Genomic DNA, 26,654 nt, shown 5'->3' with positions numbered 1-26,654 from the left:
TATTGATAAAAGAAAATAAAATACCTTAAATGAAATATCTAAACTTAATTATTTGTGTGTTTTCTAGCATCCATGTTGAAGCCAAGGTCAGGATTGTCATATTTAGCTTTGTGACAACAAAGTTATTGGATTGACACAATCTGGTTTCTGAGCGGTTACAGATTTTGACTTTTTCTTGGATTTTCTCTTCTTTTTTTTGTTTATATTGATGTTTGTTGTTGTTTTTTTTATGTTGAATGTTTTGCTTTCTCACAAGGGACCACGTGTTCTTTGTATTTGATCATTTCATCGGCGTGAACTCCCTCTGGGCAAATTAAGCACTGATTCATAACCGAGGGTGCTTCTGCGGTTGCCGCGGGTGCTTGAGATGAAGTGGCTCAGTTAATTTGATAAAGCACAAATTGTATGATTTGGTAAAAACATGTGTTCTTCTTCTTCTTCTTCTTGTTGCCGGAGATTATTCTGAATTGACGTGTGGAGGACGGGGGGGGGAAACACAAACCGGTTCAGAGGCAGATCTCAGGACTGGGAGTCTTGGAAATGGAAGGAAAACACGGCAGCTTCATAACTTACTGCCTGGAAATCGTGGTTTTAAATGTGTATTTACAGGCTGCATCCCTGTTTCTCAGCTGTCTCGTCTTGTTAGAAGTTTATCGTGGCAGCTCCATTCAGAGGGAATTACCCTTTAGTAGATGCTTTAACACTTAAAACTATCAGTTAACGGCATGTATGTAATCCAGATTGATAAGAGAAACCGATCCCGCCTTCATCTGAGCCTTTTGATGCACCAATTGTCATTAAATGTCATCGCAGCTCCGTTTGCTCGGCAGCGTTTCTCCTGCTTAACGAAGGACGCTTCATATGGAGGAATGTCACTTTTGTATTTGTTTTAATGGATGTTCACACACAGCACTCGTGGAGAACTGTGTCTTCAACTTTTACATAAAAAAAAAAAGAAAAAATTGAAGAAATAAAAAAAGCAAACAGCCACTCTTTCATATTTCAAAAGGGCACAGCGCTGTCCTTGATTTTTGAATGCTAAATGTCTTAACTGTCACACTCAGCAGCGGCAACAAAGGCCTTGTCTTGTCTTTTCATGCAAGAGCAAGAACACAACACTGCTTTCAAACCACTTTGAAAAACATATCAAACCTTTACGTAGCCTTGGAAGAAGAAAAAAATAAACCCACCTCGTGCACTAAATACTTAATTTTCCTCAACGCCGGCTCGTGTTTTGTTTAGATTTTTACCAAATCCCGTTGACTCTAAGTGGAGCGAGATGGTCGGGCTTGAATGCAAATACCAACCAACGTTTGTTTTTTATTTCTGCCGTCGCAACAGGATCTTAGCGGGAAGTTTTGTTATCGTCTTTGTGGGATTCTGCATCTCGTAGCTTCAGGGTTGGACATATTGACCCGTCTCATCATCCTGGTGTTGACATTCATGATCTCCAGAGGCTGAATACGCTTAACATTGGTGGTTTCTGACCTTTCCATGTCCACGACCTTGTCCGACACCGTTAAAGGTGGATATCTCTCAACTTAATGGCAAAAACCATTTTTAAATATTTGATTTAAATGCTAATACATCATGTGAAAATATATTTGCACTTTCCAGTGGTGTTGGAAATATAATGGGTCAAGATTTAAAGATGTAAAATTAAACCTAAGAACCCTGAATACCAGCTCATGACGGTGAATAACTTAAAGGTTTGCAGGCCGGTAATTGAACCCACAGACTGGCAAAAGGCAGTTTGCAGACAGACGTTTAAATGTTAAAGCTGCAGGTACGTTGGTGCAAGTTCGTAGCACAGAAACCGAAATGTACGATGTCGGATGTCGAACTTTATATCGATTTGCCAACCATAACCAGCACGGTTTGTTTGTTGGATGGGAAAGAACTCAAAGCTTCAAGGTACTGTTGTCTTAACGATGCATGTATTGGAGAGGGAAGCTAATACTTTTAGCATCTTCTGCTAACTCTAAACATGCTAACTCCACGTCTCCATCCTCTCCTTCCATAAGCAATCTTTTAGCGAGGTTTACTTCTCTCTATATTTGTGCACAGGCTTTTAGGAAAATCCTGAATTCTACACCTTCAACAAAACATATTCAGGACGACAAAAACACAAGAAAGTTACAGAAACACGCTGCAAGTAGACCAACAACAGCAGATCTGTTTCCAGGAGACACAAAGAACTCGGGCTAGAAAACACCTGCTGCTCAATGCTTTGTGACTTTTGAAGTCCATCCTTGTTGAACATGTTGGAAAATAAAGTTAAAATCTAATTTATTTAATACTGCTTTGCGTGGTCTCCTAGCCTGAGCTGTTTGCTTGTCATTATTAGCCTTCTCATTGGGAAAAATCAGACAACATTCACACAACTTTAGTGTTTTCATTCGCTCTCGCTGCAGCTGTTTCTTCCACAGAAGCTCCCTGAGAGGCAGACGGACGACGTTAGCGACCGACCGCCTGCTGGGTTTCACTTTCATCTGCAGGATTTTATCATCATGTGTGACTGTTTTTCACTACTGAAGGATAATTGCCTGTATTACTTTTCTATTCTACTGTTGTTTCCGCTCACTTATTCTTATTTCCAGTAATGTGTAGTATGGTTTTGCTTTTCTATTCTGCACTGTATTTATTCTTTTAGCTTAGCTTAGCTGGTAGACATAATGGAGACCAAACCAGAGCTACAAGCTGGATTTAAAATGATCAGACTAGACATGTGACTGCTCATATCACCGCTGTCGGATGTGTAAATAGACAAATGTTTGCATGTTTTGTCGATAAGTGGCCAGAAATCGTAAACAAGCTGAAGCGATGTTGTGTTTGGGTGGTACTCCAAGTGGAGACAGAACTCCTCCTGACATTCATTTTTATGTCCGCTCCTTCTCCTCCTCTCTGAGTCTAACTTTTTTTTCTCTTTAATAGCTTTTCCCATCTGGCTCGCTCTAAATGTTGCAAATTATCCCTCGGTGTTAAGATGTGTTTCCTTCACTTCCACTCTCTCCTCTTCCTTTTTTCTTCCCACCTGCTTCTTACATCTCACCTCTCTCCTGCTGCTCTGGTCTATCGCTCCATATTTTCTCATGCCGTCCTCTCTGCTATCTGTCTCGCTGTCTTGCTCCCCACCTTTCCCTGCCTCCCGCCTCCTCTCCTTCTTTCTCCGGCTGCTGGGTTGATTCATTTTATTGTCTGCTCCCTGCAGGTATACTCTCGGAAGAGCACCCCTGCTGTGGACAGGCTATGTGTGGGCGTACCTGCCGCAGAGGTGAGCCAGATGCCGCTGCTGCTGCTGCTGCTGCTGCTGCCGCTGAATCACACCGACACCTTTTTACAGCATATAGTCTGTTGGCTTTTGTCCACGTCGGAGAACTTTTCCTGCATTTACTTAAAAATGCACTCGCTGCACCATATGGGAGAAAAAAACGTGTCGCTTCTGAGTGAAAGTGAAACAGGAGAAATTTATCGTTATTTTTCAGATGCACCAAAAAAATGCATCAAAAAATGAAAAATATTTGAATTTTAATGACGTGTGTAGAGTCTCAGCTTCAGTAAAAATCAGCTGCACTTCCTTTTTAGATTCCAGCTGCTGAACCAACAAAGAAATGCACCAACAAATGCATCAGATGCACGCAAAAAATGAATAGAAACGTTTGAATATTCATGATGTGTGTGTAGATTCTGGATCTTCTGAAGTCCTGTTACCTGTAGGAGGTTCAGTAGAAAGCAGCTGGACTTCATTTGTAGGTTTTAATTTGTTGTTTTGTTTCAAATGCGCCAAATAATGCAGTAAAAATGCATCAGATGCACCAGAAAATGCAAAGAAACATCTGAATATTCATGATGTGTGTGTAGATTCTAGATCTTCTGAAGTCCTGTTACTGCTAGGAGGTTCAGTAGAAAGCAGCTGGACTTCATTTGTGGGTTTTTATTCATTGTTTTGTTTCAGATGCACCAAATAATGCAGTGAAAATGCATCAGGTGCACCAGAAAATGTTTTAGTATTAAGTCATTGAGGTCATGTTGCTTTTAGGAGGTTCAGTAAAAAAAAGCAACTGGACTTAAGTGATCCCCCAAAAGCAAAAAATGCATCAGGTGCAGCAGAACAGGTTTGAGTTTTAGTGATCTGTGTGTAGATTCTAGATCGTCAAGGTCATGTCAACTCTATGATGTTCAGTAAGAAGCAACTGGACTTCATTTTTAGGATCAGATTCATATTTGGTTTCAGATTCACCAAAAAAAAAAAAAAATGCATGAAATGCACCGAAAAATGTGAAAATATTTGAATATTAGTCATTTAGGTCATGTTTTTACTTCAAGGAGGTTCAGTAAAAAAGTAACTGGGCTTCATTTATGGGTTTTAATTTGACTGTTTTGTTTCCAGATGCATCAAAAAAATATAAAATATTTGAATATTAATGTCATTTATGTGGATCCTTTAGGTCATTTGGGTCAAGTTAACTGTAGGAGGTTCAGTGAAAAGCAGCTGGACTTTTAGATTCTCATTAATAGTTGTTTTCAGGTGCACCACAAAATACACCAAAATATGCATCTTGTGCACCAAAAAGAAAAAATATTTCAATATTCATGTTTGTAGCTTCAAGGTCATCCCGGTTATTTTACTTCTAGGAGGTTAGGAAGGTAAGGAGTTAGTTTTTAGGTTCTCATTTATATAGATCTTTTTTTTCAGATGCACCAAAAAAATGCAAAAACATTCAAATATTCATGATGCATGTGTAGATTCCACATCATATTGGTCATGTTGCTTCTAGAGGCTTCAGTAAAAATCAACTGGGTTTCATTTTTACGTTCTGATTCATTGTTTTGTTTTCAGATGTGCCAGAAAATGAGAAAATATTTGATTGTTATTGATGTGTGTGTAGATTCTCAGTCCTTTATGTCATGTTAGTTCTAGGAGGTTTCATAAATAGCAAGTGGACTTTATTCTTCTTGTTTATATTTAGTTTTAGGATGCACCAGAAAATGAAAAACAAAATGCTGAATATTAATGACGTGCGTGTAGATTCTAATTTTTAGGTTGTTTAAGTCCAGTTATCGTCCTATTTCCAAAACATGGACCCATGTGCTGGTGTTTCCTGTGGCTCAGTACTTCCTGTCACGGAGCTGAATCAACACATTAGAAGCAGCAGTAATGTCCTCATCAGGCTTGTTTTGTGCCGTTATATCACTACCAAGCATGTGTCTGCTAAAAACACACAGACGTGGAGCGACGGTAGATCAGCGGCGGGAAACCAAATCAGCTTTTTTCTTTAGACGAGGAAACCTACAGCCTGTCTGCTTCCTCACTCGTGATGGCACGCTACACATGGACGTATAGATCCTCACTGTACTGCCGATAGCTCGATTTAAACATAATCTCAAATGCTGACAGGCGTTCGTGCTCGGCGGGCTTTTCGCCGGCAGCCGTCCTGCCTGCCGGTGTTTGCCCAGAGCCCAATGTAAATGCCAGCGGAATATTGTGATTCACGGGGCTCTGCTGATCACACACTGCATTTCCATGCATTATTTACATCAAGCTTAGCCCCCTTCTCCTTTGCATTCACGAGCACAGGTCACAAACAAGCGGGGATCAATGAATGACAGGAATCAAATATTTATGCCGAAGCCGGAGCACCTAAGGCGGGTCACGTGACCGCGGGGCTCCGCCGAGGCAGCTTCCAGCGTCGTCGCCCTCCGGAGGGAGGGAGGAATCAGCAGCATCAGGAAGAAAACACCGAGAGAGGGGGGGGGAGAGGGGATGGTGTTTGTTGTAGCAATTTACAGAGTCAGGAAGAAATGCTTGTGGGATTGGAAAGGGTTTTTACAGTATTTGTTCCTGTGCGCCTGCCGTGTTGATTCAGTGTCTGTTGTGGTGTTTGTGTACAGAATACAGTATATCAATTTGTTATTGTGCCAAACACCGGAGCAGCCGTGCACGCGCCGCAAACTTCCAATTATGTGCGGCGAGCTAATATTTGCACAGCCTATAGATAAACTTCATTAAAGGGGTTAATGAGTATTGGAAAGAAACAGGAATATTTGAAATGTCACACAGAGTGCAGCTCTCTGCTACAAAGCTCTGTTTTCCTAACGGAGGCCTCCCTCCCCACCACCCCCGTGTTGTCTCCTCCAGTGCTTCGGCTTGCTGGGAATCAACGGCGCTGGGAAAACCACCACGTTCAAGATGCTGACAGGAGACATACCGGTCTCCAGCGGAGAGGCCTTCCTAAATGGATACAGGTGAGCCGCTAACTCCCACCAGTGCACCGAGTAACTCATCATAATTAGCCACCCAAGATGGCTGCTCAGATGGGGATTTTCTTTTTCTTTTTTTTTCCTCCTAGCTCTCTCTCGCTCTTCTATTTTCCCATCTCACTCTTTTGTTTTTCTTGGCTAGGTAGCATCTCTCATGCATTCTGCCATCTCTGCCTTTTCTCTCTCAGAAATGTTGCTCTCCTCCTCTTTTTTTTTTCCCACCTCTTGCACTGCTTGCACATATTTCATTCCTTTTCACATCCTCTACCTTGCACTGTTTTTTTTTTTTTTCCCCTCCTCCTCCCCTTAGCCTTACAAAATCAGTCATGAGAAATCTTTGTAAAAAAAAAAAAACACCTTGACACCAGCAATATGAGACTCAAGCGCTGGAGTGAGAGACCTTATTTTTAGGAGCAAACAACTGTTTTCCCTTTTCTTGCCTCGGCGTGCGTCTCCGAGCCGCCGCGGTCGAGCTGCGGTTGGTTGTGCGTCACGGCGGTTGCTATAGTTGTTCATTTATACATCCAGTAATTGACTTTGTGTTCAACAAAGACAGAGAAGCTGAGCAGAGCGAGGCCTTACACAGCAGTGTTAATGTTGATTAATGCGGGCAAAAAGAGATCAAAGAAGAAAAAAAAAAAAATCTCGGAGACCTTCAGGGGAAACAAAAACTGAAAAGCGAGAAAAACAGATGTGAGTACACCCACTCTTCTGTTTTCAGCTCATTACGCTTTCTGTGCATTGGCAAGAGGAATGATCGGCGGCGGAGGAGAAAAAAAAAAGCGGCGTCTCTCTCTTAAATGGAAGTTTCTGCTCTCCTGGCAATTGTCTCTCTCATCTGTGATTATGGGCTCGCAAGGAAAAAGCTGTTCGTACCTACCTTCTACATCTTTTTACTGCCTGGTGTTAATGTCTGCCGGATGCAAAGAGGAACGCCGGAATGCAGGCTGCGGCTCATTGGACGCCTCTTGTTACAGGGCGAGGAGGAAAAAATAAAACCAACAGTGGATTGCTGTGATTGTGTTGGAGGATTAGAGTTGAAAAAGTTTTAAATTATTCATGTGCGGCCTCTCGGCTGCAGCCACAAACTTGGGTTCACTGTTTCAGGAAATGCTTTCACTGTTACATTTTGAGGAAAACATTGACTGGTATTAACAGGACTGTGTTTGTAAACCGAGTACGAGGATGCAACCTGTTAGCTTAGCATAAGGTACTGGTAGCAAATGGAGACAACTGACCTTATAAGCATTACAGCACATAAACCCTTCTGAAGCAGACATTTTCCCTCTTCAACTCTTGTATTTGTCAAACGTTTGCTGTAATTAGTGAGCTATACAGATGCTAATGCACATATCTTAATGTTTTTACATATGCTAAGCTAATCGACGAACTCATTCTGTATCAAAAAAACACGTGCTGCTATAAAATATTGCAAAGTTGAATGAAAGCAGTCAGAAAACAGAAACTTTTTGAGCAAAACTATGTTTTGGAAAGCTTAGCATCAACAGCTATGTGGTTAATAGCATGTAAACATATTTTTTTTCTTTAATATTCCAATAGATATGGAATAATAGTATGTTTAAGGCCTGTTTAAGTGCATTCATCACTGTAGGTTGATGGAAGTACACTTAAATGTTTATGGACAGTGTGAAAGGTGAATCTTTATGTGCAGCTAGCATTAGCAAGCTAAGCTAATATAAGGAAAAGCTGTAGTGTGTTGTCCCTGAATCAGCAAGACGCCATTACCTGCAGTTAACCTCTTACCAAATCTAAAATAAAAGCTAATATTAGATCAGGTGGTGTATTTCAAGGCAAGTTTGACATAGCCAGGCTTAGTTTGGGTTAGCTGGCTTAACAAAACCTAAACTGTGAAATAGCAGGTATCAGAATGGGCATTTGATTCGACTCTTCTTCTGCGCAAAATGGACCAATGGCGTGCCGACTACTTCAGCAAAAAGGAATAAGTTGTTATAACCAAGAATATAAATGACCTTTTATAACATTTACCACAAACGATGACAGAGAGGACGGCTGGTGGTGCCTTTAGGTCTCTCACTGTCCCATAACGAAGGATACGTGGGAATGGTTTTAGTTTTTGGCCAAATAAAACTGAAACTAAAGCTGCTGATTGACTGTTCTTCTCTGTTATACATAGCAATAGACCAACCAATTCCAATCTGTGTTGGACGCAGAACCAGCAGTTTTGGCGGCAAGCTTCAAAACGTTATTTATTTTCTGCATCAAGTGAATGTATGTAGGTCAGCTCAACATCTTTGCAGATACGACGAAACCGGTGTTGCTAACCCATCAGTCCAGCTTCATAGTGCATCCTTCAGTGGAGCTTCTTGGGATTTCGCAGCTTCTAGACGAACCAAATTGCACGAGGCAGCGCAAACGTTTCTAGAAACCGCCCCTTAATCCAATCCTGCAGCCTTTCTGCTCCCATCGTTGGTTAGCATCCAAACCAGCCGATAACAGTTAGCGGACACATCTCCAGTTCTAAGGAAGCAGAACAATGGAGATCTGTCACGTTAGCGAGGAAAAGACTACGAGAGGCCAGAAGAGAGAAAAGGGAAGTTAAACAGAGTTGTCTTCCCACACAGCGGTTATTTTCCGGGTCACTCAGAAGCACCGACCCCGAAGCAGCCCCTCAAAACAGCCCTGAAACAGGTTCTGCAGGGTTCCTGGGTTCCAAACACCCACAAACGCTCGGGCCCACCCCATAGCTGGAGTTCCTTCAGTGGAAAACATGTCGGTATTTAGCTTCCCCGAGGCCGACGGCTGCTCCTGGAAAATCACATTTGAAGGGGGGGAAAATATGGCTCCGGTATTATGTTTTCAAAAAAGAAAGCCAAGCAGCTCTGAGAGAGAATCAGCTCCAACGTGCGCTGCCTGCAGGTGGTGAAAGTAATAATATTGTAGACTGTAGAAAGGGCACGTCTGCAGCCAGAACTGCCGCTGTCATTATTCCACTGACCTCTAGAGGGGGCATGTTGGTGTGGCTGCAGCTGAGTGACAGGACCAGATAGCAGGGCCAAGTTTCTCTGTGTGTGTGTGTGTGTTGTTTGTTTGCTTTTTGCTTCCAAGAGAGAGAGAGTTTTGAGGACACCTACTTGAGGCTACAAGCACAGAATGTGAAATGAGCCTCGCCGCTGCTCTATATTAGTCTGGACAAGTTTCAAAGAGAAGCACAGGCCTTGATTGGGTTCAGCTCTTGATTCTCTGCCTCTTATCAAGTTATTGTGAATATCTGATGAGTCACTTTTGCATCCGTCCTGGGCCTCTGAAACACAATACGCAGCACAAATTAAAGTGTGTGATTCTCATTTCGTGTCTCTTCTTTTTTTTTCCAGCATTCGGACAGAAATGAGGGACGTCCACCAGAACCTGGGCTACTGCCCCCAGTTCGACGCCATCGACGATCTGCTGACCGGTCGGGAGCACCTGGAGTTCTACGCCCGGTTACGAGGGGTGCCGGAGAAGGAGGTCGCCATGGTAACCATCTTTGACATCGTGAATCCAGCCAATGGCCGGCGCAGATTAGCTGTGAAGCATCTCCGCTATGCCACGTTTGCTTCCTGTCAGAGTGTTGTTGATTTTTTTTTTTTTTGTTGTTTCCACCATCAAACTCGTCTTCAACTGGAGCGCATGTAGGGCAAAGTGAAGTGTATGTCCAAGTGATAGATAACCTCGATGGGAGAAGCCATACATAATGAAAAATGGCTGGTGGAAGAAAGGCAGCAGCTGTGGTTACGGCTCTGCATTATTCACCGTGCCCAGTGGTGTGGCCCGCCCTAGGCGGCCTCCATGCTCTCCTCTCGCACCGCCCGCTTCTGCAGCGCCGAGATCAAAAGAGGAAGAGGCTGGCGGTGACCACGGGCTTCAGACCCGGCGCCAGAGCTTTGATGTCTTCGCTGCAGAGCAAAGGGACCCAGTTCTCCGCTGCTAACTCTTAATTTTTGCTGGGGCCCATTGTGATTTTTTTGTTGTTTTTTTGGTGGCCAGCGAAGCCTTTGTGTTGCTTTATTTGCATAATCAGTAAACAAATGCATCCACATGTGTAAGAAATGATAATGGGTTTAATGGAGCACCTCAGTCCGGCAGTTAGGTGATGCTTCTAGTTGTTGAAGGAGCAGGAAAGCCTCTCAGCAGCCTGGGGTGGAGGTCTAATGGTGATGCTAGCTGTCCTGCCCTTGAAAACCACAAACCACAAACACACAGGTCTGGTGATGACACTCCTCCTGACACCGTAACGCTCAATTTGTTCCTCTCGTCTTGCAGGTGGCCGAATGGGGGATCCAGAAGTTGGGTTTGGTCAAATACTCCAGCAAGTCTGCAGGAACCTACAGCGGTGGGAACAAACGCAAGCTGTCCACAGCGATGGCCCTCATCGGGTGTCCTCCCGTCATCTTCCTGGTGAGCGCTGCTGTTTTATTGTAATGCTTTAAATCAACAGTAATGTCGTGCAGATGTTACAGCGAGTGTAGGAATCTGGGGATGACGTATGAAAAGTGGAATAAAACCAAGATATGAATCAAACTCGCTGAGTTTCCCAGAGGATGCCAGAACATTACTAGTGGATGAGAGGGGCGTAGTTTCCAGAGGTCACTCGACGGTCAGTTTTTTCTTCCCAGGAAAACTCAATTCCTCTAGAAAAGTGTGAAGCGCACACGACTGTTTGCTCATATTAAATTCCTGCTCATCAGGACGTCAAACTGAGGGCTAAAGCATTTTTGTCACCGACGGAGGAATACGCTGCATCACATGCTTTCAATTAAGCGGCATCAGGAAGTCGCGTCTGGGTTTTACGAGGGACAAACTTTAATGACTTTAAGTCACACTCGGAGCTCAGCAAATTAAAGAAAATATTCATTATGATTTTTGCTTGTTATCCCGCGTCCCAGCTGCAGCGTGATGTGGTCTAATAAAGCAGAAATATTTAGTATTTCTGCTTATGTGGCTGCATAAAATTGGGAATCTACATTTTAACATCCACAATTAGCCATAAATCGCTGCTTGAGTGTCGTAGTAAACGCTCTGCTTTGCGCTAATAACAGTTTCACTCCCTAATGAATTTACATGCAATGAAACAACCGTCGCAGCTGTTTCTGGCTCCGTTTGCGAGCTATCAAGTCCAAACCCTCCCCGCGTGCTCGGCGGAGCTCGGCTAGCCTTCCGCTTTCGAGGCGGCGGCGGGATAATGTGCTGTCAGCGTCTGTGTCAGTTTCAGTATTGTGCGCTAGCCCGGGGAGCCCAGGCGGCCTTGAGGCGGCGCCACGTCGGGTTTGCACAGGGACACATTGGGCACGGTGATGGAAGCAGCCCCTGGGATTTGTAGGGGATTCTGCTAGTGAGGGAGAACCGGGGCTGGAACGAAACCAGCCAGTGGACTGAGTACTGTCACTCTCTAATCGTGCATGGACAGACTAGCCCTGAGGAAAAGGAAACAGCAAGTCACCGAGACCCTGAGAGAGAGAGTGTGTGTGTTGTGTTGTGTTGTGTTGGACTGTGCTTCAGTGTGTGTCCCCGTTATGTGTACACGGCTACAGTCGGGAGTTTGCCTTTGTGGTTCATGTCAGCGTGTGTGTGTTTATGTGTCTTGTGAATCCGCTGGCACGCTGCAGACAGTCAGTGCTGCTTCGGTGCACCTTTACTAAACGGATGGAGCGCTGTGGTTCCAAAATAAAATAAAATATGCTGCTGCTGCTGCTGCTGCTGTTGGTGTTTTGATGATTGAGCTGGACAGAGCCGTCTTACGTTTAAGCCTAAAAAGCCGTAGCTGTTGGATTCAGCTCAGATGTGGTGTCTGCTTCATGCTGCTTCTCCCTTCTGGTTGCATTTCTCTGCTCATTCATTCAGGTTTTTGCTTCTATATCTTTTACCTATTCCATCGATTAGCTTGTGAAATAGCCAAAGTGGAACGTTAAATCAATAACAAATGCTCCGTTTGTCTATCATATGAAGCAGAACTAATACAAGCTGTTATCCACAATTAGATTCTTTGACTAAACGTTCTTCTTCTACATTAATTAAAATTACTTTAATGTGTTTGAGTGAGCTTGTTGTACCCGTACTGTCTGCTGATCTGGTTTGACACTGACAATACACACTTTAAATGTTGTGGATTTGCTGTGATTCCAGTTGATCTTATTGTGTAAAACTATAGCAGGCGGTCTCTCTACTCCACGTTGCTCATCAGTGCAGGTTTACCTAGCAACGGGCACCATGACAACGACTTCTGTGATGCTTAATGAGCTCTGCTAAGCCTCATGTGTTTAAAACGAGCTGGAATCTATTAACACAGCGTTCCTGTATCCCAGTGGCACATGTAGCCGACCCCGAAGTTTAAAATCAGCTCAGCAAACGTATATTTATTAGCGAAATTTTAACTGTGCTCAGTTTGGGTGATCAGTTAATCAGTCATCGATTGATAATGCCGCATTTATTAAGGAGATCAGTTTAATCGGCCCCGATGTTTGAGATCGGACCAGGACGTCTGTCAGTTTTTAAATTTATTTGACAGTTCTTATTAGTAAAGAGAATGATTAATAAACCACACAAGCTGAGTTTTTAGCCGTTACTGTGTCAAGCCTTAATAAAAACAACACCAACTTAATTATGTCGTGAAATTACATCTGTCTGTTGCAGCAGGTGGTAAAAATGTCTGTGTCTCTGATGTTAAAGGTGGTTTTGGTGGAGTTTTTGCATTAAATGAACGACTGACGGTTCATTCTTAACCTCTTACCTCCTTCTAACCTACTTATTTGTTGTATTTTTGTAATTTTTATTATTTTATTATTGTTATTTTTTACATTTTATATTTTTTGATATATCTTTTTGTTTGTTTTCTTTATATTTATAAATTTTTTATTCCTCTTTGCTATTTGATCTGATTCAATAGCAAATAAAACAATCAAACAAGAGTTCAGGTCTTTAGAGGTTAAGTGGAGCTTGTTTCAAAGCGTTTTCGTTTGCTTGCAGGACGAGCCGACCACCGGGATGGACCCGAAGGCGCGGCGCTTCCTGTGGGACTGCATCCTGAGCGTCATCAGAGAGGGCCGCTCAGTCATCCTCACATCACACAGGTGCTGATCGATCCCTCCCTCGCTCTCTCTCCCGCGGATCCACGCCTCGCCCCGCCAACGCTGGAGTCAAAATATTTTGAGTCTTCACCGGGGGAAGGCACAGCAACCAAATTATCCACAAATGAGCGCGAGGCATAAATATTGTAATTATAATTGATTGGAGTTACGCTTTACTTGAAAGGTATTGTTTCCTGTGTGGCAGTTAATATTGGCTGCCAGAAACACACCGGCTGCTATAAAGCTTTCATGAAGCGTGAGGGCATATTGACTGACTGGCGCCTTTTTTTTTTTCTTTTTTTCTTCCTCCATGAAAAGAGAAACTGTCGATATCAGTGCTGGAGTCTTTTCATTATCCAAGACTTCCTGGAGCAAAGTTAAGTTTCCTAAGTTTTTTTTCTTCTCTGGTGTTTGGCCACCAGGTTTGGATTTTTAAAAAAAATAAGAATCCTCAATTTAGTGTGAAATTTAAAACTTGATGGCGCAAGTCGACACGGAACATTTACCAATTCGCCGCCTATTTATTTCACCGTTTCCCCCCAAACTGATTCATGTGGAGCTCCTGGCAGCGCACGTGAATAATCTGTGCTGCTGTTTCGTTTGGAATATATTATCCTCATTACACGTGTCGCCTCGGCGGGTGGGGGGGGAATAAAAGCGTTTGTTGTCGTCCCAGGCAGCGCGTCCAATCGTCCATGGCGTGACCAGGTGGTCGTGTTTTGTTAAGTGGCGAATTCACCAGGTTTTACAAAGTCATAATCCTAATTGCACCATTCCTCAGGAAGGCGTCACAGGTTTTCGCCTCAACTACAAATGACTCCAGCCGAACGGCGAAAAGAGAGCAAAAAAAAAATGAGATAATAAGAACTACAGATGGTCCCTTCTTCTGCCTCTAATTACCAAATTTGTCGTCCACTTAAGGTGTCAGGCGTCGACATGTAGAAAACCCAAACTTTAACTGCGAGGGAGGAAAATGAGTGAAGATGTGAGTCGACACAGTTTCAAATTGATTGAGTTTCTCTAGCCTGGATTCAAACTCCTAGCCTTGAACGGAGCGCGTTTTGGCAGATCAAAGAGACCGAGCGATGTCTCCTTTTTAAGATGGTATCGACTCCAGCGTTGGGGTTTTTTTTTCTTTTTTTTGCTACGTCTCATTTATGACGCAAAACTCTCTCCTTTCGACAGCATGGAGGAGTGCGAGGCCCTGTGCACGCGGATGGCCATCATGGTAAACGGACGCTTCAAGTGCCTCGGGAGCATCCAGCACCTGAAGAGCAGGTAAGGGCTTCGTCTTCCGGCCACTAAGTACCAAGAAGACATAAAACAGGAACAGAAATGAAAAAAAAGAGAGAAAATCTTTGAAGTTCCCTGAATTGAGATAAAAGAAACCCCTGTCTCCCACCGAGGTGTTCTGTTATTTATATTGTATATATGAATAACATAATCCCACGTATATTGGTAATAAAAAGAATATACAAGTGGGTTCAAGCTTTTCAAGGAAGAAAATGAAAGCTTGCTTCTTTTTATATTTATTGCCGCGACTAAGAAGAGCTGTGTAAGACCTGCACAGAGAAGGAACACAATTTATAAGAAAGTGCGGCGTGCAATCTCAAACAAACTCCATAAACTTCTCTCTAAAGGCGCAGTTCAGCGTTTCGGTGCCAGTGTTTGCTCTCCTGCCAAACGTAGATAAGAAGAGCAATGCCATTAGCTTAGCTTTAAGGTGGAGGCTGCGATTCTGAGGGAAGATTGTTGGTATTTAGCTGCTTAGCAAGTTAGCATTTGACAGATTACAATCCTTCTTTTTCCCACCGTCTTCCTGTAAATATGCACAAGCAGAAATGTGAACAGAGCAGGCTTGGATAGTGGACCGATACCGGATTTTCTCCCCACTTACACCCAACAGACAGCTAGTGGACTGAACAACTGCACCGGATTAGAAACTTGTACTTCCACTTCTTTAGCATTAGCATGTTCTCACAATTTGGTCTTAACTGATTTTACAATAAAGATGTTAATGAGAGTTGTTTTAAAAGGCTGGAAGGGGGATTTTCTTCCAGTTTAACCTCGTAATTCTTGAATATTCCATCCCAATTAAGTTTTAAAAGACGCGTAATTTCTCAACTGTGGCGTCGCAGGAAAGATCTCCAGTTCGAAAGAGTCTGTGTTTGGTTGGTTTAGGAACAGGTTTAGGAAAATATAACAGTTTTGGATGACACTTTGACAACACTAACTACTCACTAAATGCTTGGTTAAGGTCAGGCACCAAAACTACCTGCTTAGATTTCGGTAAATATTTTGTTTTCACGGCATGTTTGAAGGCTTCTCCTTCGTTTTTTTGGGTGATGTCTCGCAAACAAACTGAATCTGGTAGAAAATATGTCTCCAAACCAAACTCAGAATGCAGTTTAGTTGCATAAGAACGTAATTTTTTGGAGACTTGATTGTCGTATACGACAGAACCAGGCTTTCTCTTTCCTCTTGTTTACAGTTTTTATGCTAAGCTAGGCTAACCAAACGTAAGAGTGCTGTGTAGTGAATGTAGAACTACTTCTTGCATTATATGGCACTTCAAAAAAATTGTTTTTTTGGTTCTAAATGTACCCACAGTTAAAGTCATGTAAATGAGCACACCAAGCTAAAGGCGGTGTTTTTCTTGGTATGTACAGATTCATTGATTTCTCTCGTGAAAATCCGCTCAGGTTTGTGGACTCCGAGTTCGTGCCCCAAATCTTTCCCCATTATCTCCATTTCGCATCCGTCTCTCTCCAGACACATAAATTCTATTTCCACCAGCCCCTGTCCTCATTCACGGCCTTAATAGGCTTTGTACACGTCAGTTAATGCGTTTTGTTACGTCTCCATCACAGATATACTCCCTCCTCCTCCTCCCTCCCCGTCCGCCGTTAACTCTTAGCACTCTCGGTCCACTCTCTGATATTCATCTGACATTTCCCAAGGCCGCCACTTATGCCCCGAGCCCGGCGTGTAACACTGAGGCCAATCCATTACCTTAGGTACAGTCTGGTGACATTATTACCACTCCTTTGTGCGGGCTTGTAACAGGAAGGACATTCACCACGTCCACACTCGACAGGAATATGTTGCGGGTGGAAAGAGAGGGATCAATACACCTGGGATGAGGGGTGGAGCGGACCATTTTTCAAGTTGTACAGGGGGGTATTAAGGGAGGGGGGGGGGGACGCCCGGGACGGCAAGGAGGGGGCAACGGTGTCAAGGGTATTACCCATCAAGAGCGTTAATGTCATATCAGCGAGTGCACTTTCCGAGACAGAAAAGGTAGATTGTGGATAAAAAAAGACTGAGGGGAGAGGACTGAAGCCGGAGAGCAATGTACTAATCAGTCCCTCCCAGATGTTGGGGTAATTGGCAGATCCTCTGTGTCAATTACATCCTGTCGGTGGGGGCAGGAGCAGGGTGGCGTAAATAATTTATGAGCCACGCAGGAGGTATAGGATAGGAGGAGCAAACAACGGAGGGCTAACACGTGTCCCACTTCACTCGACATGCTATCAGGTAAGAAGGGAATTCACGAGACAAGCGCCGAGCATGAGAGGAGGCCAGATAAGAGCGACGGCGAACACCGACTTCTTCGCCGGGCTTATTTTAGATCTCGCACGGGCGATTTACAAACGCTATCGCTCAGTTTCTCGCCACGCGGTGAATAATTTCTAATTAAGCGTCCCTATCTCCACGGCGCCTCGGTGTAATTAATGTTTCATGAGGTGTGGGACCCTGTTAATGACTGAAAAGGCAATTAAGGAGTGTCTTCTCTGTTTTCTTTTCCCGTCGCCATCCCGCCACATGTTTGTGCTGTCATGTCGTCCTCCCTTCCCCCCCTCCACCTCCACCTTCCATCTTCACCACCACCACCTGAAACTGTGTTTTGTAGATGCCTGCACATCCACAACTTTAATGAGGGAATGAATTTTCACAAAGGACGGGAAGGTTTCCATCAGACAGCGGGGGTTGAGGTGAAGGCAGGAGGCATGGCGATGGAGGCAGGTGGTGCACGCCATCGTCACAAAGCTTTAGGGGTGGAGGGGGGGTTTTGCTGCTTCTTCGCCGTCTCTTTTTCATCACGAGAAAAAAAAAAAAAAAAGAGTGCAGAATCTCACGGCGGGGGCAGCTCTCACATTTTGACCCCCTATTGCTCATATGTAATACATGCTCACCCTCCCACATTCCCCCCCATTTACTACTCGTCTCCTTCAAAAACCTCTCACCATATTACCCTTATTTATCCCTCCCTCTCTCCCTCGCTCTCTTTCTCTTTGCACTTCCAGCTCCAGCCATCCAAGTCCTTGTTAGTGCTGCCCCCTTTAGTTCAGCCGTGACCGTGTCTTTATCCCTCAGATGCCCTTCTGCCGCTTTAACGCCGCCGCTGTGTATCAATCAAGCCCCCCAAACGAGCCAAAATAGCTCCGCCGGAGCGGGGGTCGGCGTTGCGAGGAAGGGTCTGAAGACTCGGTTTGGGGGGGCAGCCATTTTAAGAAGCCCTCTTCATTATCCTTCTCGGCGGCTGTTAAAAACATCCTTTCTACCTGTCCTGCCGGCGAGCCCTTCAAATCAATCACACTTCTAGGAATTTATGAAAAGGCTGATGGAAGAGGGGAGAAATAAATAAGTAAAAATGCACAAGAGGCTGTAAATAGGGCTTTAGTATGGCAGTGTGCTGGTGTGAAAGCTCCCAGGTGTTAAGTAAACCCAAATGAAGTGGAGGAACCAATAAAAATAGCTTCAAAGCTCCCCTATAATCTTGTCAGTTAGGAAGGACACCCACTAGCCGTCGCAGGATTTTTCACTGATTGATATCATTCATATCCCCGCTTCACAGAGTACCTGCAGTAAGTACAGCCCGCAGCCCGGAGTCTTATTTCCTCCTTGCTTAAAGCACGTCATGATATAAAAGTGGGGTGTAAAATGCCTTTAATGCATTAAGGTAATGCACTGTGGGCGCTGGAGAGTTTTTACAAGAGCCGTGTCTGAAAGTTTGGATCAATCCACCTGAAGTTGACGCGGAGAGGTCCAATAAACTCCCTCCCCGCTCGCCCCGCGTCAGCTCTGCAGGTGTGCCATTAACGAAATAGTTTACGGCTTTTAAGTGCATGTCGCCCGCCGAGATGGATGACAAAATAATTCTCCTTACGCTTTACAATGCATCAGCAGCATTGGTGTAATTAAGACTGCCAGAACACTGACAGACCCAGATGGTGCACTGTATACGTACACTGTACGTACCGGAGAGCTGTCTGCACTTAAAACACACAACGTCTTCAGCCTTGATGGCTGCTGGGGATCTTAATTTATGTGTGATCTTGATTCTTGTGCGGCTTCGACTTTAGCTTCTTTTTGTGCTTGCAAGCCGAGTAAGTGTCTACATCTAGACGAGATGGTTCAAGGCCTAAAAATCCTGCTACGCGTCCCTGTATTTTATTAGGTACATGTTGAACTGTGCACTCGACAATCCTTTAGTAATAACTTTTACAGGCTCGATGATGGCCTTCATATAAGATTACTTTTGAAACGCAATATTGCACACAAACACCTTGTAAATACGCCTTAAGTATCCCCTGGTAGACAGGCGCTAATCAATAAAAACCAACACTAAGGACAGATTAAATGGTTTTACTTGGACAAGACAATCTTAGCTAAGGGTTTTGTTACGAGCTTTCAGCTCGATATAAGATCAAGAATGAACTTTCGTGTTCCTTCCTTTGATAGTTTCTTTGAAGTTCCCATGTCGTGTCCCTTTTCAGCGAATTAATGAAAGTCTCACGTGTTCTCAGAATGTGTCTTTGAATTTTTTATCCTGCTTTTCAGACCTTTTCGGTGTCCATGGCTTTAAAACATTAGCTATACTGCTGCTGTTCCATCCTTCTTCTAGAAGACGACTCTCACTTTCGGTATTTCAGCCTCTATTTAATTCTTAATCTATTGTCCAACAACATAAACAGAAAATATATGAATGAGAGCAGCTTTATTGGGGATTCGGCTGTTTGAAAATGCAGTTCATGTGAGCACAGAGAGCAGGAGAGAAGCTAACAGATGGAAACAAGTTTAGTTTGCAGTTACCCATCTAGTTCTTGTTTTTTCCAATTCAAATTAAAGTTCCCACCTTCTCTGAATGCCCATTAGTGTTGCAGTTCAAAGAGCTCTGACCTGTTGGGCAGACCGTCAAAGCTAATGGTCACATTAGCCACACTAGCTAGCCATACAAGTAATTTGATTTGATGTTTTAGTGCATTATGGTCAAATTAGCAGCGAGGAAACACACAGTTAGACCACAAACCAAGACAAAACAGAGCGTGGCAGCCATCTTGGATAGTACGTTGACCTTAAGGAGTTTCCTCTTGTTGTGGTGACGTTGCCATCTAAAGTAATCCACTGGATCGTCCGTTCCTCAGACGCTGGGAGTGCATTAAGACTCTTGTGTTCACTCTTGCAGCCAACAGCAGACCATTTGGTGAGGAGGCAGATTATACAAAGTCTGGACGAGACAACTGTTCGCTCTTTAGCTGAAACTGAAGGTGGGAGACGTTCTAGTTGTGGAGGAGCTTCAAGAATGTCGTAAATATCGTCATATATCAACAACTAAACGGACTAAAAATGGATTTCCATCGATTGTCGCTTCGAAGCTTCACAGTTAGACGCCTAGTTCCTGACTGAGCGTCCATAACGCACTAAAAACTGTCGCTTGTTGCAGTTTGCAAGGCCACAACCTGCTCAAGCTAGTTCTTTCCCGGTCTTAATTTTAGATACGAGTACCCGCTGCATCCATCATGTGCTCTATTGGCACACAAACAAGGGTATTTGCACATAAGCATACGGGCGGCATAATGCGCGCTCCTGCCAACAGCTTCACACGATTACACTGATTGGTAGTTGGTGGTGTTGGATGCCAAGTATGCAGAAATATGCAGGGAGGAGGAATGTTAGCCAGCAGACATGGTGAGGGGGGGTATGAACAATGCATATTTGAAAGGCATTATTGTATTTTTTTTTTTTCCTTGTGTCGCTCGGCACCTTGGTTTTTGGCTCTCGTCTCGTCGTCGTCCTTCAGCGGCGCGTCCATCCGTCCGTCCTCGCCCCGCCGCCTCCGCCTGGAGCTCTGCTAGCTCCCCCTCCAGGAACTGAGGAAGTTTTTTTGGATGACTTCCCGCCTGATCAAAGCGCCGGACCACCCAAACCACACGGTGACCTCTCGCCCTGCGTCCGCCCTCCCCCCCCGCGGACACAAACACAAGGTTTGGCAGTGGTGAGGGTGACCTTTCCAGACTCCCTCAGATGAAGGAAGGCAGCTGAATTATTTTCTGCCTGTCATGCCCTTATCTGTGTCTGCCTGTTGTTTGTTTTAAATTACATGGAAGAACGACTTTCCAGCGGACCAGGGCAGAGGAGAGGATTGAGGCAGAATAATGAAAATGAAGAAGAGAGAGAACCGCACTGCCATGCTGCGTTGAGCCGCTGTATCATATCTGTAATGTAAAATATTACCAGCGGATTAGTTGTGACAATGTGGCGCAGTCATGACTATAAATATAATCCATTCATTGTGTTCTCCCAGGCTGCATTCAACCCCGAGTAGCAAAGATCTTGCTTTTAGTTTCCAAATCAGCAGTTAAAAGCTAATTAATTGCCTCAGACGTGCTGCCGTTGCGGCCACGCTGAGCCCTGATATCCGAGCTTACCTTCTTTCTTTTTTTTTTTGTCAGGCAGAGTTTATTCGAGGAGAGCCGAGACAGACGGTGTATCAAAGATGAAAGAAATTGCCTTGTTGTGAATACAGGAGCCGAGTAAAAATGATGAATATGAGGGAATGATATTTTTCCCAAAGTGCCGCCTGGAGCCCCCGTGTTGCTGCAGCGAGAGAAAGGAAATAAAAGTGAGGCGGGCGGGCGGGCCGAGGGAATGAGGGGAAGCTAATTGATAAGCCCTTTTACTGTCGCCGACAAGCAGCATTTCATTACCCGGCCCGAACTCGCCAAACCTGCTCGCCACAATGCCTCCGATTGGGGTTGTTTTTTTTCTTTGCAAAAATGTTTTTGCGTCTTGGCTGAGCTTGACAGTCCTTGGACAAAGGATGCTTCCTGAGCCGGCAGCTATAATAAACACAAGGGGATTATGGTCGTAGGCTTGATTGGATGATGAATTAAGCCTGATGTGTGGGGATGGCTGTGATGTTGTGCTCCCGGTGTCTGATCGCTGACTGCATCGTCTGCTGCATCTCGTAAGAATCACGCGACGGGGGCTGCGCTTAATATAAAATGTGTGCTCTATTTGTGGATGCGACTTGAGCAGATTTGCTAAAGGCAGAGGGTCACACCGCGTACAGGTGTTCTGGTTTTAGATGCAAACGGCTTAGAGCTGTGTTGGTTATGTGACACCATGTAGTCGACGTCTAGCCCGGCTCTCTCTGCCGCTGAAGGCTGCAGGTTGTTAAATATTATAAAACCCAGAATATACAGGGTTTGTGTTTTTTTTCCTTTCATAAATAAACTAATCTTGTAGTAGCAGGTTCTAATGCTTTATTCAGCTTTATCGTGACACACAGCGGCCTATTATTTACACATTACCACAGGAACAGAACACGCTGATGCTTCACTGTTTGCACACAGCGACGGTGCAAAAATATCGCGTTCTGTTTCAAACATAATTTAGCTTTTTCAGGAGGAAACGGCTCTGAAGTCCGGCTTCCAAATGCACAAGTTGTTAACAGGAACTTGTGGCGAAAGATTCACAGTTACAGTCTGTGAACGGAGCACCTGGCCAACATGAAGGAGCTGTTGTGTTTGTACGACTTCAGCTAAACTCTATGAAACACCCAGTTTTTACTCCAGAAACTTTTGTGTTGAAAACAGAACAAACTAAATGAATGAATTAACTGTTGTAATGCTCAGAGAGAATTCATCAACTCGGAATAGCTCAGAGATCAAACAAGAAAAACGTTGGCCTTTTATTTCAGCTCAGTATTTTTTTTCTGAAAGACATAAACGTTGATTTAAAATAGATATATCAAGTGTTGATTCTTTAAATTACCAGTTAGCGTCATCGTAGTTAAATCATTAACGAACAGAAAGGTTGAAAAAAAAACAAACAGAAAGAAAATGCTCTTTTTTTTTCTTTTATTTCCAGTAAATGAACATAAATTAACAGAAATTGTTTTAATTCACAAGACATGTTCCATTTAATTTAACATTAGCAGTTTTTATACAGTAGATATTCAATTAAACAACATAAATTGTCCTATATTTCAATATTCATGCACCGTTAAATAAAAGAAAACCTCCATATTGTTTCATAGATGAACCTTAAATAACAGAAGAATTTCCTGCATTTCTAATGTCGGTACAGTAAAGGACATTTCCAGTTTTTTACTTTAAATATATGATGAAAAAATGTAGAAACACCAAAAAATAATATCTAGTTATTTGTTATAGATTAAACAGGAAAATGTGCAGTTTTTTCCATTGTTGGTACATCGTTCATTAATAGAAAATATATTGGTTTTAACAGTAGATGGACTTTTAAAATAAAGAAATTTGCTGTTTTGTTTGTTTGTTTTACTATAGATACATCATTAAATATAGACATTTTCTGGATAGTTGCTACGAAAAACAAATTAGGAAAAAGCATGTTCTCTGTCTGTTTTTACTTTATATATATATATATATATTTGTCAAACAGGACAAATTCTGGGCAATAAGCCACCACTACTTTTACTATTATTTAATTTCTGTATTTAACATTTGCACTGTTTATTATAAAGATGTATCGTTGTTTTAATATCAATACACCACTAAATTTCAGCAGAATTTCTCTTTTTACTGTAGATTTACCAGATTTACAAATGACAGGAAAAACACACAATTAAAATGCAGAAAATCTCATGTTTTTATCTTTTTATTTTACTGTGGACACGTCGCTAATTAACAGAAAGTGTCCGTAGTTTAATTACAGGATAAAGTGTGGCTAATGAGCTGTCAGTAGCCTTCTCAGATTTGCTCCTCGGAGTGTACAGTGGAACAGAACAGCGGCGGATGATGATTATTAGGAGCTGCTGAAGCTTCGTCCGGCGCCGACGCTCGCGGGCCTCCCAGAGTCGCATCCGCATGGCGCGGTGCTCCATAATGCGTCTTGGAGTTTCATGGGGGATGCGTTTGATCGCCCGTGGTGTGCAGCCCCTGAGGAGATCACAGTGCAGGCTCGGCGCTCAGATCCTCCCAGTAGGACGGAGGCTGATGCGGTGGACGGACGGCGTGCCACCGCGTCCGCCGCGTGGCAATATGTGCATTAACCCCATCCCTGCTGCACGCTTTTATTTCTGCCAACTGCGCGTCCAGTCGCAGTGCTTCGGCTAAACCCAGTTTCAAAGCAGAATTCTTCATGGGTGTTACATTTACATTCCCACATGCGATTTATGCAGCGTTACACTACGTCTGCACTGCGGAGCTTCAACTTCAAACAGTGGCGTTTCGACTGAAGGGACCCGTCCGCTCATTGTACTTCACTTCCTCTGGCGCTCCCTCAGGGATCACGTAGGCCTGCAGTTCATTCGCCATATCTCTAATTGCCACTGAGGGAGCCCCTGACTGTCGCTGCGTGTCGCTCGGCGCTAGCCACCGCGAGTAAATCCAACATTAGGGAATTAATTAGCCAGAAAACAACGGGTCATAAGAGTGCTAACGACAGAATAACAAGACCCAGAGTTTTACTCGGCGCTCGCCAGACGTAGCGCTCGTTCAGGAAAGATCCGGAATGCTAATTAGCTTCGGAGCTTAGCGCCTTTCACCCGTGGCCGTATTTTATGTCCGGGAATTTGTTCATGTTGTAAAGTTTTACCATTTTCAAAAATGGGCATTGTTCAGCGGAGCGTCGGCTTTATACGACTCTGCATGAGCCGCATGTGAAAGTGGCTTTAGCCAAAGTTTTAATGTCCACAATATTAAAGCGGCAATGATTTTTATTAGGTGTTGATTGCCAGCGGAGGCCAGCGGAACGAGGCCGGCACGTTAACGACTTTTACATTTCTGTGAGCAGAAGACACTTTATATACAAAATAATGAAGCTCTGTTTCCTCCGTTTTGGTCTCCACCAGCTACTGAAAAAACTCTCTGTTTTGTTAAAATACAAATAATACCGAGTAAAGTCGTACATAAAAATGTTGGCTATTAAACAAAACAAGAAAGAAAATGTCAAAAGTCTATATTTTTACACATAGTAATATGTTCTTATTTGGGGGTTTTGTGACCGTAAAATTACAGTTTTACCATATTTAAATCTGCTAAAATATGTCATTTAACAGATATTTGCAGATTTTTTAAAACAATTTTTGAACATTTCCGTGATTTACCTTTTTTTCCCCGCATTTTGAGCACCTTCTTAAACTTTTGTTTTTTTTTGTTTTGTTTGTTTTTTACAGTGCAGATAAAGTCAATACAAGAAAAAATGCAGACTCCACATACGGAGATTTTTCGGTTTACATTTTTAATTTATTTCCATACTTGCCTCCTATTTGCACAGCCTGCAGTTCAACCCAGAAGCCCTGAATTATCATCACGTCACTCATAGCTGAACCTGTTTAGACCAAACTATTTATTTTTGATGAATATTTAAATATAATTTTGATGAAATATTAAGATTTTAAGCGTTGGTTTGTTCACATGTTCCAGTAGAATGGCTGATGAGTAGTTCAAGGACTTTTGGAAAGTTGAACATCTGAGGATTGTTAGTTTTTACAGTTTCTGAGGAATAAATGGTGGAGTTTTGGAGATATATTGTTTTAACGATGACATGCTTTTTAAACCCAGCAGCAGGTTTTGGGGTTCAATTGGTGAAAGTTCGTCTCTATGGCAACATGAAACATTGATATTTCCTGTTTCAGCCACGTGAATGAAGTCACATCCACTCTGAACTTAAAGGCTTCGTCTTTTTAGGTTTTCCTGCTTCGTTTAAATCGATCAGATGATTGTGTTGTTACCGCCTCGTATTTGAACAGTTTATCCACTAGTGAGCAAAAGTTGTCGACCTCAAGTTGTTATTGCTCTCAGCTGCTCCTCCGATCTTTTATTTCTATCTGCCGTACCTCCAGTGCGACACACTGTTTAGTCCTGAGCTCGTTTGTGTTTCCTCTTTCCTTGATGAACCTCCGTCTCTTGCAGATTCGGCGACGGCTACACGCTGATCGTGAGGGTCGGCGGCTCCACGCCGAAGCTGAAGCCGGTGGAGGACTTTGTCAAGCTGAACTTTCCGGGCAGCATTCTGAAGGAGAAGCATCACAACACTCTGCAGTACCAGCTGCCGTTCGCTGAGGGAGCTCTGAGCAGCGTCTTCAACCTGTTCACCCGCTACCAGCGCCGGCTTCGCATCGAGGACTACTCGGTGTCGCAGACCACCCTGGACCAGGTCAGGCCCACGTTTTAGAACATCTCAGCTCAGTCGTGTCGAGTTTTCTTTCTTTTTTAATGCTCATTTTTCACTCTCTAATATCAGGTTTCTTTATTCTTAAGAACAGTCGAGCCCTTCAGCTGATACAGGAATAAAAACATGTTCCACTAAACCACGAGCTCGATGCAGTATTGATAAGTTTCAGCTGAGATTTGTTGAGTCGACACATTTACTTTATGTATAATGTTCACCTTCCAGCCCTTCTTCTTCCTCTCTTGCTCTCAAAGTATTCATAAGAGCGAAGTGAAGCACATATCAAATGAAACTGGAGAACTTGACCTTTCCAACCATCCCAGTGTCGCTCAGACAAACGACGTTGACTTAATGTTAGATTTAATCATATTTACAACCTGCTCTGTGTTCATCTGCTGGACCGTTATTCATGTTTGAATTACTAATTAGTTCGTTGTGAACATCAGAAATGAGCAAATCAAACTTCTGCCAAGTCGTATTTTGCTAGTTTTCACACTCCATAACGTTGGTCAGCCACAGATCCAAATCAGAAGAAATCAACCTTTTCAATAAGTAAGAAAAATCCAACATTCCTCCAAGTGCCCCACAAAATAAATAAAAATTTAAGCTAGACGTAATGTACTGTATTTGCTTTTACACAGCCTGTAGTTCAGCCGAGAAGTCCGGAAAAAAAGTCCTAAATGTTAGCATGCTGTGCGGCTAATGTGGCTAGCATTAGCCACAATGGTAGCAGAATCCTTAGCCTTAGCTTGTAGTGCAGCTAATGTGGCTAACATTTGCCACAACAGCAGGAGACCTCTTGGTGTTTGCATGTCGGGCGGCTAATGTGGCTAACGTTAGCTGCACCACTGAGGGACATTCAGAGGTGGC

At 43.4% G+C, this 26,654-nt stretch overlaps 1 protein-coding gene across 1 annotated transcript in view; it reads left to right on the top strand.

Moving 5' to 3' along the window:
* LOC103363284 (ATP-binding cassette sub-family A member 1) overlaps positions 1-26,654 on the top strand; it is a gene marked incomplete at its 5' end in the record, with an annotated part of 152,575 nt that overhangs the window by 118,687 nt on the left and 7,234 nt on the right. The window contains 7 exons of the mRNA XM_008289967.1: positions 3,212-3,274; positions 6,140-6,246; positions 9,615-9,756; positions 10,543-10,677; positions 13,243-13,346; positions 14,529-14,621; positions 25,526-25,769. Coding sequence (XP_008288189.1) covers positions 3,212-3,274; positions 6,140-6,246; positions 9,615-9,756; positions 10,543-10,677; positions 13,243-13,346; positions 14,529-14,621; positions 25,526-25,769 — 888 coding nt within the window. The remainder of the gene's footprint in view (positions 1-3,211; positions 3,275-6,139; positions 6,247-9,614; positions 9,757-10,542; positions 10,678-13,242; positions 13,347-14,528; positions 14,622-25,525; positions 25,770-26,654) is intronic.

Source organism: Stegastes partitus, unplaced genomic scaffold (genome assembly GCF_000690725.1).
Source record: "Stegastes partitus isolate 25-593 unplaced genomic scaffold, Stegastes_partitus-1.0.2 Scaffold648, whole genome shotgun sequence".
In the NCBI taxonomy this organism is placed as follows: domain Eukaryota; kingdom Metazoa; phylum Chordata; class Actinopteri; family Pomacentridae; genus Stegastes; species Stegastes partitus.
The sequence above is the reverse complement of the archived record's forward strand: the minus strand, read 5'-3'. Positions and strand labels throughout refer to the sequence as shown.